The following is a 13,596-nucleotide window of genomic DNA, read 5'->3' as shown; positions in this document are numbered from 1 at the left end:
ACCACATGGGCTATCGCCCGTTCTGTCCCGCCGAACCCCCACATATCGGCAAGGGCCGCCACGGGGCGCCCGAGCCAGAGGGAAAGAATCCAGCTGAGGAGCCCGTGGGCGGAGCAGGGCGCCGCGGGAACGGCTCCGTCGTGCCAGCGACGCCCACCTCGGCCTCGGATTCCACACCGTCATTGGTCGCCCGCTGCTCTGACACAGCTCTGAGGGGCGGCGTGCTCGACACTGCCTCCAGAACGATGCACAAGCTCATGCCACGTGGCACAGCCTGGTGCAACAGCGTCCACGGCGCCGACTCCATCCCCCACATCAACGTGACCAGGTCGCCAGAGCCCACGCCCAAGAAGAACATAAAGAGAAAATGTCCAAAGGTTACCTGGGGCCTCCGGTCTGGACCGCTCTGGAAGTACAGGGAGGCCAAACTGGAGAAGAAAACAGAAGAGGTAACTCAGATTAAAGTATGTAAGCATGTACATTTGCAACAATAGGTACTATTGGTTTAGTAGAAAGCATGAATTCTTTCAGAGATGACGGTACGTTTACATCTCTGTTCCTTTTGCTTTCTCATTTTTCTTTGTTTTCACTTATTCCTGCGCAAAGCAAAACTTCTGGAATCATTTACATAAACAGGAATCCTTTTAGAGCTGAGAGTTTGTACAGACAAAATGAAGACACGGCGTGGAAATGGCTGAAGTACGCGTTTATAATGTCCGTCTCAGTTTAGCTTTCTAAGAATATTCTGGCCTTGATATGCACACAGAAGAAAGCGGACGGTGTGCAAAAGACTCAATGGGCCTTTCAGTCTCCTCAGAGGGAGAATTTCTGTGCAATCATCAATAACTAGTTTAATAGTTTAAACACCGTTCAAAACACACGTTTGTAACAGAATATTTTGATTTGTTCTATTGAGTCGGTACTTAAATTACTTAATGAGCTTTTTTTTATCATATTATATAATTCAATAAAAGAAAAGGGTTATCCTACAGACTGATCAACCTGTACTTGTTAACACAATACCTTATCTACACTGATATAATTTCTTCAAGTGAAATATGAATTCCAAAATTCATTTATTCATTTGTTTAATCAGTGTGTATTGATTTCTAAGAGAAGGCCCATAGACCTGTATCCTCAATACCCAAGAGAAGGAAAGCAGCTTGTGTGGACACGTGGAGGAAGATCATTTGTGCTAGCGATGTTGTAAGAGCTCAGACGAAAAAAACAAAGATTTCAGCAGCACACAATCGTGGGAACTGCAAAAAATAAAATAAATAAATACTGATCAAAATAATCATTTTTCCTCTCCTCATCCCACTGATCTGAGCATTTCCAGCTGGATTCTGTACACTAAGGCCAAGCACAAGTATTCCAAAGCCTGGGAAAGTAGGAGAGTTCCACTGGGAACATCAAATTCACTTCCAAATGTTTCCTACCCATTTTAGACAAGGGCAGTGTGTACCATACAGCATTGCTGTTCTTGATAAGGTGAAATAATGGTTTTATTTTCAAATTGTTCTTCTCCAACGTCTCCAGTTAGACCCGAGTGGTCAGCATAGTTTCTCCAACATTGTGCAGTGCGTATGAGCATAACATCTTCTCTTACTACTAACTTCAGGCATTGCTTGACATTGCACTGCATTAACAATGCATTTTTTATTTTCCTTGAATGATTCCGGGTAAGTATTAGCCGGCTCAGGCAGGCCCTGGGCCCTGGCCTGCCTGGACCTTTATCCATAAGAGGCTCCTGGTATCTCAAGCTGAATGTCAGCCTTGTTCTCTAGACAACCCTGTCTTATAGTTTATTTATTATTATACCTTAGAGTTTTGTCCCAAAATAGAATAATTAGCAACGATGAAAGGTGTTGCGAAAGGTGTTAAGACACTCACACACCCGATAAGTTAAACGGATGGGAGAAGTTACTCGTGGATCGCAAAATGATGTTAGGTTATTGCGCTCAGTGACTAATTACACCTTATAAGCACTAGAAGTGATCGAGTTTTAAAGGTTTTCATAAGGGGCACAGGGAGTCGAGTTCGGCTCTCTATTCATAGACGACGCGCCATGGAGGAAAAAACTGTAAAAGGTTTTGTCAGCGACAGGAAAACGGCAACGCGAGCGCTGGACAATGAGGGGTGGGTCATGGCTGCATATTTAACATCTGCAATCTAACTCCCAGATCAGGAACACTACTGGCTTTGCTTTGTACTTATCGAGATGGAGTCTGAGGAAGGAGGCGACGAGAGCGTGTTTATGAAGCGGAAGGCGGCGAGCCGCGCTCCCCGCCACCGGCCCCGGGCTTCGCGTTATCAGTCGAAGATGTAGCTGGAGATACTGCGCCGCGTCCGCACGTCGGGATCCTGTTTTGATGCGCGCGTTGTTCGGTAAAGACGGCAGTACCAGCGCATTAAATTACGCGTGGTTTATTTAAACTGTTTAGGGTGTTAGTCTACGCGATAAGCGATTTTTGCACGTCTGGATTGGCGCAGACCTTATTATACACTGCTGTACTTTCGTATTACTCGTATTCTATCTTAGTTTGGCATTCGAGACCCTTAGGTCATGTAGCCTGAGAGAACTGCTTCACCACAGATTAACATCCTGTTGAGAATATTTTCGGCAAAAGAAGAGGAGTAACGGTCAGAGACGGAGGGAAAGGAGGTTAGTCACGACTTGTTTAGCTAAACAGCCTGGGTGGAGATGGTGGTGTTGGTGGTGAAACTGAGAAGTGAACCCGGTTTATTGTGCTTTCTTTTAAATCGTTTCATAAACTTCCTTCGGTGTTATTCTCCGAATGTGGCATGTCTGTTTAGATGGTAATTCGATTTTAAATATGATCTACTTGTGTATGAATCTTTATTAGAATATAACTACCTTTTCAGGAGATCTTGTCTATATAAAATCGTCAAATGAGAAGCTGATTTTAGTCGAAATAAGATAACATATTTGCATTTCTGTTTTGGCATGTTAAGTTTGTTCTACATCGGTGGTCTTATTTTTTAACGTTTACACAGATCCCAAACGTTTATAGAGTGGTAGTTAAGTTGGCATGTTTCAAGAGATATTGATTTGTATACACAGCACACCTGCAAAACAAAACCGCATTGGTCTTACAAAACCAATGCATTTAAAACCGACTCTATCATAAAAATATTGTAGCATCGAGATGGAAGGCAGATCCGCACGCGATAAGATCCTTTAATCCAAAGTCTTACACACACACACACACACACACACACACACACACACACACACACACACACACACACACACACACACACACTCACACACACACAAAGTCCTCGCTGCAGCAACAAACCCGAGACGAGTATGCGAGTGTGTACAGGCCTCAGCCAGCATTCACGCACGCGGCTCGGACCCATGCAGCACTCCCCAACCATGCGGTATGACACTCGCGATGGGAGGGCGCGCATCTGGCCATAGCAGCGCCACACACTCAGGAAGTAACCTGGCAGGCTTCTGAATTTCCAGGTTTGCCTGCTGACCCGGCATGCTCAGCCCAGCAACCAGCTCGCTCGCCCGCTCTCCCCGCGGCTCCAAAAGCAGCCGTTTGACCTATGCCCCCAGCGGTGTTTGTCCGGCCAACACGGTGAGGTCATGCCAGCCTGGTGGCAGATCCACAGGCACCTGCAATGCCTTCCTCTCCAAGGCCGGACACAGCTTCCTCCCGCTGACCGCCGTCATCCAACCATGATGATGTGCGGAGGATTCACGGGTACTCTCGCTGTTGTAGCATGGAGGAAAGACACGCTGCCGTCTCACCTTCGCACGGAGCAAGCCAGGCTCCGCTCTACAGTACTGTGTAAATAAACCATATAAACGGTGTAAATATTTAAAACATTACATTTAAACTAAAGAACAGGATGTGGGGAGGGTGCAAGGCATCCTGGGAATGCCTGCTGTGCCTTCTCCACTCTCACTCACCAGTGGCAGAAGCCCCAGTATTAAATATTCATAGTTTGTTGTACCACTATTGCGTACAGCATTGAGACAGAATAACTGTTGTTGCCTACCTTACATTTGTGTTGGTTTACAGTCAGAAGCAAGGAACAGAGAAACTCTTCCATTCGACAGACACACGGATATATCTTTTTCATGCTTACCAACACACTGCATACCAGTTTTCCAAGTCAAAACACTACAGAATGGACACGTGTAAGATGGGGCCATAGATATGCACCTCTATTGGCAAAGTTTTCTAAAACCTCCCTGAATTTCTTTCTACTTCGAAGCAATATTTTGAAAATTTTATTTTTGAAAGATTATCAGTCATTATGGCATACACAAAGAACATCTTCTTTTCTATTTTAATTAGTGAATATATATACTCTAGGAATGTAGACTCTCCAAACCTTAGCAAAGAATTACATACTATTATTTTTTATTTTTGATGTTACACCACTAAATTACGCCATATATCACCTGATAACAGCGGTGGAGGAGCACAGAGGGAAGAGGAATGTCAGAGATGTGTGTATAGTGCTCCAGGGTCTAGTGTAAGAATAGTAACAGAAGGGGAACAAACCAACAGTAATTTCATATCATCAAGTTGCACTTCGCTTTTGATTAAGGAGACTGTTAAAAGCGAGCTGATGTCAGACAACGCACTCAGGCAACACAGACATGCAAGATGACGAAATCTAAACGAGTGGGGCTGTTTATCTTTAATGAATCAAAACAGAGGCCACATATTACCCACCACTGGCGCACAAGGTAATGTGCTGCAAGACCATCTTAAAGCACAGCTGCTGTAGCAGAGCTTTTTAGCTGAATCGGCTACAGTGTTGTGCAGGGCTCCATTTAAAATGTTATCTGAAATGTGTGACGATTGTTGACTCCTTATGTTCTGACCATAGGCTTGGCATTGCTGGTCTCTCTCTGCTTGTCTCTCCTCCTGCATGAAAAAGTAGCCTACGGACAACATCTTGTTCACACTGGCATGGGTGTCTGACATCTGGAAGTTAGGTCTTGTCAAGCACACAGGCAAGAGTAAGAAATGACTAAGATTTTTTAGAAGCACCTCATGAAGCTGAACTGTAACTCACATACTCTCTCACTCACTCACGTTTAGCAAGCAGTACATTCTCCACTAGGTGGTGCTATGGGGAGGCTATGTCGCTGTGGTGCTTTGCATCAGTGAGACTGTCCAGTAGTCAAGTTGCTTGGCTCTGACTCTTTGGAATGGTTTAAGACATGAGACTGAGAAGAACTGACTTCTTAGGAACCAATAAGTGTTTATACACCAAATCTACAATATATTAGGGGAAACACTTTTATTTATAAAATCCCATTCCATATATGAAATTTTGTGAATTGTAACAGTTTTGCACCGGCAGGTGAGCTAGAGCGCATCTACCTACATAAATGTGGAAATGCTAGAATATGCATTTGTGTTTATGTGTAGTCAAACATGCTGTTGAGGAAAGAAACATTTGGAGAGTGACATGGTTTACAGAGAGCACGAAATAATGCTAGAGTCAGCTGTAACTTTTGAATACGACCGTGCAGCAACTCACAACTGGTTAATGGGTGCGGTGTGTTAGTAAGTTTATCTGCATCCATCGTGCTCCTCCAGTAGACATAGGCCTGCAGTAACATTGCTTTAAAATGGGTATCACCTAAATGTGTGTGAGAAAGTTAATTTAGGGTTGTTCTATAGCCTACGGCTCTGGGTTTCTTCTGAAGTTGTTGCAGACCCACTTCAGTAAACCTCTCAGTTCTCCTCTGTTCTCCTGTGTCCTGTGTGAAACTCCCACAGTTGTTCTAACATTGCAAATGGGTATTGGAGCCCAGTACTCATTTGTTTTGTAATTGTACTTTTTTAAAGACGTTTTGAAAGGAATTATCTTCATAATTTTTTACATCTTTGCATAAACGTATATAATTTTCTTTAAATCTATAAATGAGGTAATAATATTGTTTTTAAAAAGTAACATTAATTCAATGAGAACAAAGGAGGTTATTAGGATGAGAATTTTATTAGGGAAATTTCACAGTGTAATCCATGGTAATGGCTATAGCTTTAGTTATAAACTAAAATTACTATATTAAAACTAAATATACTATATCTTGTTATATAGCTAAAATTTTGACTAATTTGTAATGAACTAAAAAACAAATAAACTTATACACACATCACAGAACAAGAGGCATTAAGTAAAATCATTACAACACTACGCTGAGTAATATAGGTCATGTATTTTAACTGTTATTTGGGTCCTTGGTATTTCTTTATTATTCCCTATAATATCTTACTGTAATCATATTTTATGCTATTGTTGTTGTTTTTTTTATTAATATTGTTTTTTATCTCCTGTGTTAACGTATATGATATGATTGATTTTTTAAAAAAAAGGTCAGCATATTTGTGGTCACATAAACTAACCTCCTAATGCAGCATACATAAGATAAATAACGTCATAAATAAATAACAGTGCAAATAACATTAGCTAAGTGATAACAGCAGGCTTGCTCTCTCATGCACAGGTAGGTTCCTCACAGTACCGCCTCACAGATGAGAGCTGCATCCAGACGACTGAGGAACCCATTATAGATCAGTTCTCCTGACCATTCATCTTCAGTGGGAGAACTAAAAACTCAAGATTAAGATTTCACAGAGAGAAGGTTGGCACCTTTATGTCCTTGTCAAAAAATACAAACACTACAGACACTACCAAAAATATTTATATGAACTTGAATATGTGCAAGTACAGAGAGCTTTTAAGAATTTTCACTACTGTAGAGGGTTTCTGCTACCAACTGTAGGCCTTTGCACTTCTCAGCTGTGAACTTCTCAGGCCGCACTGGAGCCTTTAGTTACCAGTTCCTTGAAAGAAAAGAGTCTGTTCAAACAGGCTTGACTTATTAATTTGCTTCAAAATAGCATGGCTGACTCATTTTTCCTTTACGTCAAAGGAGTAAACTGTATATTTTTGGAATTATAGTCTTGGAGTCATACAGTAATGCTTCCTGATGTCCTGGCCTCAGGACATTACTTCTGTGAGTCAGCTTGTCACTAGCTGTCTACTCAGTATCCTCTGCATACATGTCGTTAAAAGCGCAACACTTTCCCCAGTTTACCAGTCTGATATTGTCTGTACTTGTGAAACAAACTCCCACATACATCCATCTTGGCTGCTTGTCCAGCAGCCTTGCAGTCGTTAAGGAGTAAACGAACCATCTTCCCCCAAACCCCCCCCACCCCCACCCCACCCCCATCCCACACAACCCCATCGCATTCCCATCCATCCCTCTCTGGGTGTGGCCTCCCAATGACAGGAAGCACAGCCATCAATATTTACTCCGCACGCGGGCCACTCAGAGCACCGGACCCGGGGAGCAGAGGCGGCTGCAGCCGTCTCCCGGGCTCTCTCTCTCCCACCCACTCCGACTGCGACAATTAGAGAGCAGGCAGACTGGCTGGACCCACACCGCCTGTTGCTTTTGCAGCTCACGACTTCCTGCACAGAGGGAGTGGCGGGGGATTGGGGATTACACCTCCCAGTGCATTTATGGAATGTACATGCAAGCCTCGCATGGCACGCAAAGCCTTGAAATCACAGGTGGGCAGTACGAGCGGACGGCACTCGAGGAACAAACGCCGAGGGAGGAGATGGGCTAAAGGCGGATGTGACAGTGGGGAACGGAGATGAAGCGTTTTTGCAGACCTTTAATGTCATTCGCTTTTGTCTTGTTCACAGACATGGGAGCGGTCGCAACATTCTCGCTGCTGCTCGCGCTGATGCATTCAAGGGTCGACACAAACGCAGGTGAGGCGACGTGAATGAAGGTGCGTCAAACACGTGTGGGTCAGTAAGAAAGGCGGTCGCTGAGCAACCAGTTGGCGGTGGAATTGCTTGGGGGCGTTTGGACTCAGTTGGGTTGAGATAACCGACGCCTATCTGTATTTCTGCACGGCTCGAATGGCTTGTCTGTTGGCTAGTTCACGTGTACTAGACTGAGCACGTATTAGTGATGGCAGCTCGGCTGGGCACAGATGAAGAGATTTGTTCCCTCTGCAGTGAAACAATAGAGTAAAGGAAACGTGTATCTTCCTTCAGCAGCCAAGTCAGCTGTGTTTGTCAGGACACCTTTTAATACACTCACTTAACCCTTGACATTCTTCCTGTGCTTAGGATGGGTCAGCTACAGTTACTTGCATTAACATTGTTTGCCTTTTTTATTCAGTGGAAGTCTTAAGAGCCTGGTGGAATGCTAAAAATGAAATTAATAAAACCCCAAACCCTTTTTTGTTAAAACAACAGGTCTAAGTCTAGCCTTAACCCTCTACTTAACCCCTTGCACTTCATTATTGCCTTTATTACCAGTTTGGCTAAACTGTAGTTTAAACTAAGCCTACACTTTTTGGATTACGCATAGTTGAACCATTTTCTCTTATACTCAGGCCAGACCACAGTGAAGTGTAGTTAAGTTCTGCCGCTATTCTCAGGCGGACCGTCCCTCAACTTCACACCTCTCTCCCTCCCTCTCTCTCTTTCCATTTCTCTCTCCCTCCTTCCCTTCGTTTTCCTCTGCCCCCTCCCTTCAGCCGAAAGTGAGGGGGCCAGGTTGCGCTGCGCTTGTGAGAACACCTACTCGTGCGAGGATGGCGGCCTGCCGCCCACTTGCCTGGGGTACGTCTGCTTCTTCACGGTGGTGCAAGGGGTCACAAAGCGTGGCTGCTTCGAGAAGGAGCACATGAGTCAGTGCCACGTGTCCCGGATCCGTAGCGTGTACACCGAGTGCTGCAACTCCAGCTACTGCAACTCCAACACCACGGCGCCCCATGAGCGAGGTCAGGCCGCACCGCACACAGTCACAGAATGCTGCAAATCCTTTCACCTTTTGAAAACTGCGACCAACAGCCTCATGGCTATTGTATTGCTCGCTTTTCAAATGGCTGTGCATTTGAGAAATTGTCCAGCAAAGGACTTTGATTCACTTATGACTTAGATAAGAGTTACTCTGCTGCCCTCATGTGGCAGACTAGTGGCAACTACGGTGGCCCATGAGGATCCAGTAACTGGTAGTATAGACAGCTTGTTTCCTTATGATTAACGACAGCCTTCACATTGCCTCATCTTAAAAATCTCGGCTGTTGTATTATCCTGATGGGAACCTCCCTGATTCTGGGCGTGTGTGTGTGTGTGTGCACCACTAGATCCGAGCAAGCCCGGCAGTATGATGATATTGGTGACCGTGCCTCTGCTGGTACTCCTGGGGCTGTCTGTCATGCTGTGTGGCCTGGTGTTGTGGTTGCGTTCCCGACGGCAGCACCACCATCTACAGGAACACGACCACTCCATGCTCAGAGTGCCTAGCGGAGGAGACCCCACCTATGGGGTATGTTCTTTCAGCATGCACAGTACCACACACATCCGATAAACAATATTTATGTCCAGTGACCAGTTATTGGGTTTTGTAATCTGTTAGTTAGACGTTTAGAAGTAAAAACCTTTAGGCCGTTAAAATGACTTGTGGCCAATGAGACTGCTTTCTATAGGATATCTTTGATGAGTTTTGCACGTCAGGCAGTGGGACTGGACTGCCTTACCTAGTGCAGAGGACCATGGCTCGACAGATCTCCTTAGTGGAGTGTGTCGGTGAGTGAGAATCATCGCTCCTGTTCTAAAAATCACTTGAAAAACAGATTGTAACATCTGTATGTAAAGCCGAGAAGAAGGTTGGCAGAGGTTGTTCTAGACCTTATGAATGATATCTTGTGTTTTCGGGCAGGTAAGGGACGCTACGGGGAGGTGTGGAGGGGCACGTGGATGGGGGAGAGTGTGGCTGTGAAAATCTTCTCATCCCGAGATGAGCAATCCTGGTTCAGGGAGACAGAGATCTACAACACAGTCCAGCTGAGACATGAAAACATCTTAGGTGAGAACTCACTGCTGGGATTAATAGTGGCAGTCAAATACATGACCTTGGTGTTGTTGGCACCTTGCACTGCCGACACTATTAGATGAGCTACTGGAGTCCAACTTCCCGAAAAAATGAAAAAATGGTAAATCCTTTTGCCTTTGAGTGCATGTACTCTTGAGGAATGATAAACACGTGTCCTCTTTGTTTTCATCAAATTATCTAATACAATATCTGATAATAAATGAAATTATTTAATAGCTATCTAATAATATTGTCTTCTTTTTTATTTGTTTTCATTTGTTTATTGGTTTGGTTTTAGAACATAGACGTTTATAATATCTTCCCATCCACTGTCAGGTTTCATTGCTTCGGATATGACGTCTAAGAACTCCAGCACCCAGCTCTGGCTGGTCACCCATTTCCATGAGCTGGGATCACTGTACGACTTCCTGCAGTACAGCACCTTGGACCCTGAGGGAGGCCTGCGCATGTGCCTGTCTGTGGCCAGCGGCCTGGTGCACCTGCACACGGAGATCCTGAGCACCCAGGGCAAGCCTGCCATCGCCCACCGCGACCTCAAGAGCCGAAACATTCTGGTGAAGAGAAATGGCCAGTGCTGCATCGCCGACTTGGGTGAGGGGTGAACTCAGACACGCTGAGTGAGGGGTGTGCTCAGACACGCTGAGTGAGGGGTGAGCTCAGACACGCTGAGTGAGGGGTGAGCTCAGACACGCTGAGTGAGGGGTGTGCTCAGAGACGCTGAGTGAGGGGTGTGCTCAGACACGCTGAGTGAGGGGTGTGCTCAGACACGCTGAGTGAGGGGTGTGCTCAGACACGCTGAGTGAGGGGTGTGCTCAGACACGCTGAGTGAGGGGTGAGCTCAGACACGCTGAGTGAGGGGTGTGCTCAGACACGCTGAGTGAGGGGTGTGCTCAGACACGCTGAGTGAGGGGTGAACTCAGACACGCTGAGTGAGGGGTGAGCTCAGACACCCTGAGTGAGGGGTGAACTCAGACACGCTGAGTGAGGGGTGAGCTCAGACACGCTGAGTGAGGGGTGAACTCAGACACGCTGAGTGAGGGGTGAGCTCAGACACGCTGAGTGAGGGGTGAGCTCAGACACGCTGAGTGAGGGGTGAGCTCAGACACGCTGAGTGAGGGGTGTGCTCAGACACGCTGAGTGAGGGGTGTGCTCAGACACGCTGGGGGTGAGGGGTGAACTCAGACAGGCAATGACTGTTCAAGAAGATATACCAGAAGGGGTACAGATGGAAAACAATTAGCAAATATGTGTTTAAACATTCTCATGCTCACCTAAAGATAAGCTTCAGTAATACAAGCTACATGTGCTACACCGATTCAGAATAACTTCATCTCACGTTACTGGGATTTGCAGTGATCCTGACAGCACAAACTCTGGGATCTGTACTGATGGCTGCGTTCCATGTGATTCCACAGGTCTGGCAGTCATTCATTCCCAGTCCAATGACTACCTGGATGTAGGAAACAACCCAAGGGTGGGCACCAAGCGTTACATGGCTCCCGAGGTCCTGGACGAGAGCATCCGTGTTGACATCTTTGAGTCGTACAAGCAGACTGATATCTGGGCTCTGGGTCTTGTACTGTGGGAGATCACCCGCCGCACCATTGTAAATGGTTAGTACTAGAGTGGTTTCCAGGTTAGTACTAGACTGGTTTCCAGGTTGCAGGCCTAGTCCTGAAACTAAAACCAGTGCAGTATTGAGAAGGTACTGTAAGGCAATGCACTACACTAATACACTGGCCAACATATTGTGATCATGGCATATATTGATTTTTCTACATTCGAATGGCTCCATGAGTAATAGAACTGTTTTTATAAGTTTGTGAATAAAATCTTTTGTTCTATTACTAAGAGAAAATCATATCATGGCGATAAGTGTAAAGGAAATATTTTCCTTGTCTTGCTGTCTTGCCAACTCACCCTCTCTGTGTCTGTCTCCACTGTCCACCCACGATTAGCAATCCAGCAATTATAAACAGTCTTATCTACTGTCAGCACTCTGTCTCATACAGTCCAGATGCTTTCTGTCTCTCTCTCTTTCAAACACACATACATGCACAAATACACATTCATTCGGAGCCATGCTTACTTAACAATTCCAGAAAGAACCAAAAAGAAAAAAACAATACCACGGCCATCATTCCTTTGGAGCTGATTTACAGCCAAACATCAGTGAAAGGCAACCTTTAACTATCATGCAATACAGGATAAGCCGTTATAACTCCACTCCCTTCCACTGATACTAAAGTCTCCTCTCCACTCTTTCGCCCAAAATGTCAACTGCCATATAAGTTCGCTGGACTTGGTTCAGCCTGCATCCCACAGGATTATTAGCCTTTCTGAACTCCCTAACAATCCAAACCGCTTTTTTATAGATATGGTTTGAACAGACTGTTGGTCAGGGAAGAGAGAAGCCGTAAGTGACTGCAAATGTATTTGACTAAATATAATGGCAAGTGTTTAAGAAAGTTCCTCATCGTGGGCAGGAATTGTGGAGGAGTATCGTCTGCCCTTTTTCGACGTGGTGCCCTCTGACCCCAGTTTCGAGGAGATGAAGAAAGTGGTGTGTGTGGATCAACATAGACCGTGCCTTCACAATCGTCTTCACTCCCATCCGGTGAGCAGTCTATTCGGCGCCTCCACAAACGCACCGTGGCAGCATCTGTACTGAAATCAAAAAATCCATCATCCACTCATCCACTTCACGTTCTCTTACACACAGAGTTCTGTGATAAGTGTTCCCACCACCACTCTAGTGGGCCTTAAGACACACCACTAGCCGAATCAGCCGAAGTCTTTTTGTAAAGCTTTCAGAAAAGGCAGTCAGCTTTTTTTTTATTGTTACTGTGGTTAGTTTGATTAACACTGTGAAGCGGGCCGTGTGTATATCCACATCCACACTGAGCAGAAATACACACTCCGTTTATTAAGTCATACCAGTGACCCACAGAGCCAGGTTTAATGTCAAGCCAGCAAACTCGTGCTGACAGTGTGCCGTTGTTCCTATGGTCTGTCCTCCCCAGATCCTGTCTGCCGTGGCTAAAATTATGAAGGAGTGCTGGTTCCAAAGCCCTTCAGCTCGTCTCACTGCCTTGCGTGTGCGCAAGACCCTGGCAAAGCTGGATCAGGACCAGGACTGCAGCACGGACAAACTCAAACTAGACGTCTAGAGCTCCATCACTGCACAGCGCCGGACCGGCACCTAATGGACAAAACGTGCCATGTTTCAGCCTGTTTGGGTGCTAGGACCCATCCGAGCTTTATGTGCCTTTTAAAAATAGCCTCTGTCCCGAGTTCATTCCCGGTGCCTCGACACAGAGTGGGTACAACTCGGCTGGACTGACCACAGCTGCGCTCCTGCCTCAGACTGGAATGATACTGCCATTAAAGGATTTTCCGCATTCTTCAGCACAGTGACTCAGGCTCAGGAGAAAGCTGTGAGCAGAGTGAAAGTGCTCTTTAGGTTTGAACAAGTTGTGAGGGATGTGCCGTCCATGTCTTTATGAATGTGTTTGTCAGGATATGAGCCATACTGGACTTCCCAGTGGAGGAGTTTCCTGAAATTCCTTCACAGATTTTGTTGAAGTCATCCCTTTCTGACTAAATGTCTAACAAGATGCTGTCTTTCTGATTGTTTTCCCTCGTTTAATACATACATTTTA

At 45.5% G+C, this 13,596-nt stretch overlaps 1 protein-coding gene across 8 annotated transcripts; it reads left to right on the top strand.

The window, feature by feature from the left end:
* The first annotated feature begins 383 nt into the window (after positions 1-383).
* acvrl1 (activin A receptor like type 1) lies at positions 384-13,258 on the top strand. 8 transcript variants are annotated; one of them, XM_035522492.1, is made up of 13 exons: positions 2,157-2,665; positions 4,597-4,738; positions 4,882-5,014; positions 6,512-6,649; positions 7,726-7,794; positions 8,574-8,819; positions 9,186-9,367; positions 9,528-9,627; positions 9,761-9,907; positions 10,250-10,525; positions 11,350-11,547; positions 12,421-12,551; positions 12,958-13,258. In XM_035522492.1, exons 5-13 carry the CDS (start codon positions 7,728-7,730, stop codon positions 13,102-13,104), a joined length of 1,494 nt encoding a protein of 497 aa, XP_035378385.1. In that variant the 5' UTR covers positions 2,157-2,665; positions 4,597-4,738; positions 4,882-5,014; positions 6,512-6,649; positions 7,726-7,727; the 3' UTR covers positions 13,105-13,258. The 8 variants fall into 8 exon arrangements, with proteins under 8 accessions (XP_026884526.1, XP_035378385.1, XP_026884522.1 ...); XM_027028721.2 differs by lacking the exon at positions 4,597-4,738 and having other exon boundaries at positions 4,936-5,014; XM_027028720.2 differs by lacking the exon at positions 4,597-4,738 and having other exon boundaries at positions 4,933-5,014.
* The last annotated feature ends 338 nt before the right edge of the window (positions 13,259-13,596 follow it).

The sequence above is a fragment of the Electrophorus electricus genome, chromosome 24 (genome assembly GCF_013358815.1).
Source record: "Electrophorus electricus isolate fEleEle1 chromosome 24, fEleEle1.pri, whole genome shotgun sequence".
Classification (NCBI taxonomy): Eukaryota; Metazoa; Chordata; class Actinopteri; order Gymnotiformes; family Gymnotidae; genus Electrophorus; species Electrophorus electricus.
This window is presented reverse-complemented; position numbering and strand designations above follow the sequence as displayed.

What these genes read in the sequence shown, in the direction of transcription:
- acvrl1 (XM_027028716.2), top strand. Translation starts at nt 7,542, where the DNA reads ATGTACATGCAAGCCTCGCATGGCACGCAAAGCCTTGAAATCACAG. An exon ending in AAGGGTCGACACAAACGCAG is followed by an intron (nt 7,795 to 8,573) that starts GTGAGGCGACGT and finishes CCCTCCCTTCAG; the next exon opens with CCGAAAGTGAGGGGGCCAGG. An exon ending in CACGGCGCCCCATGAGCGAG is followed by an intron (nt 8,820 to 9,185) that starts GTCAGGCCGCAC and finishes GTGCACCACTAG; the next exon opens with ATCCGAGCAAGCCCGGCAGT.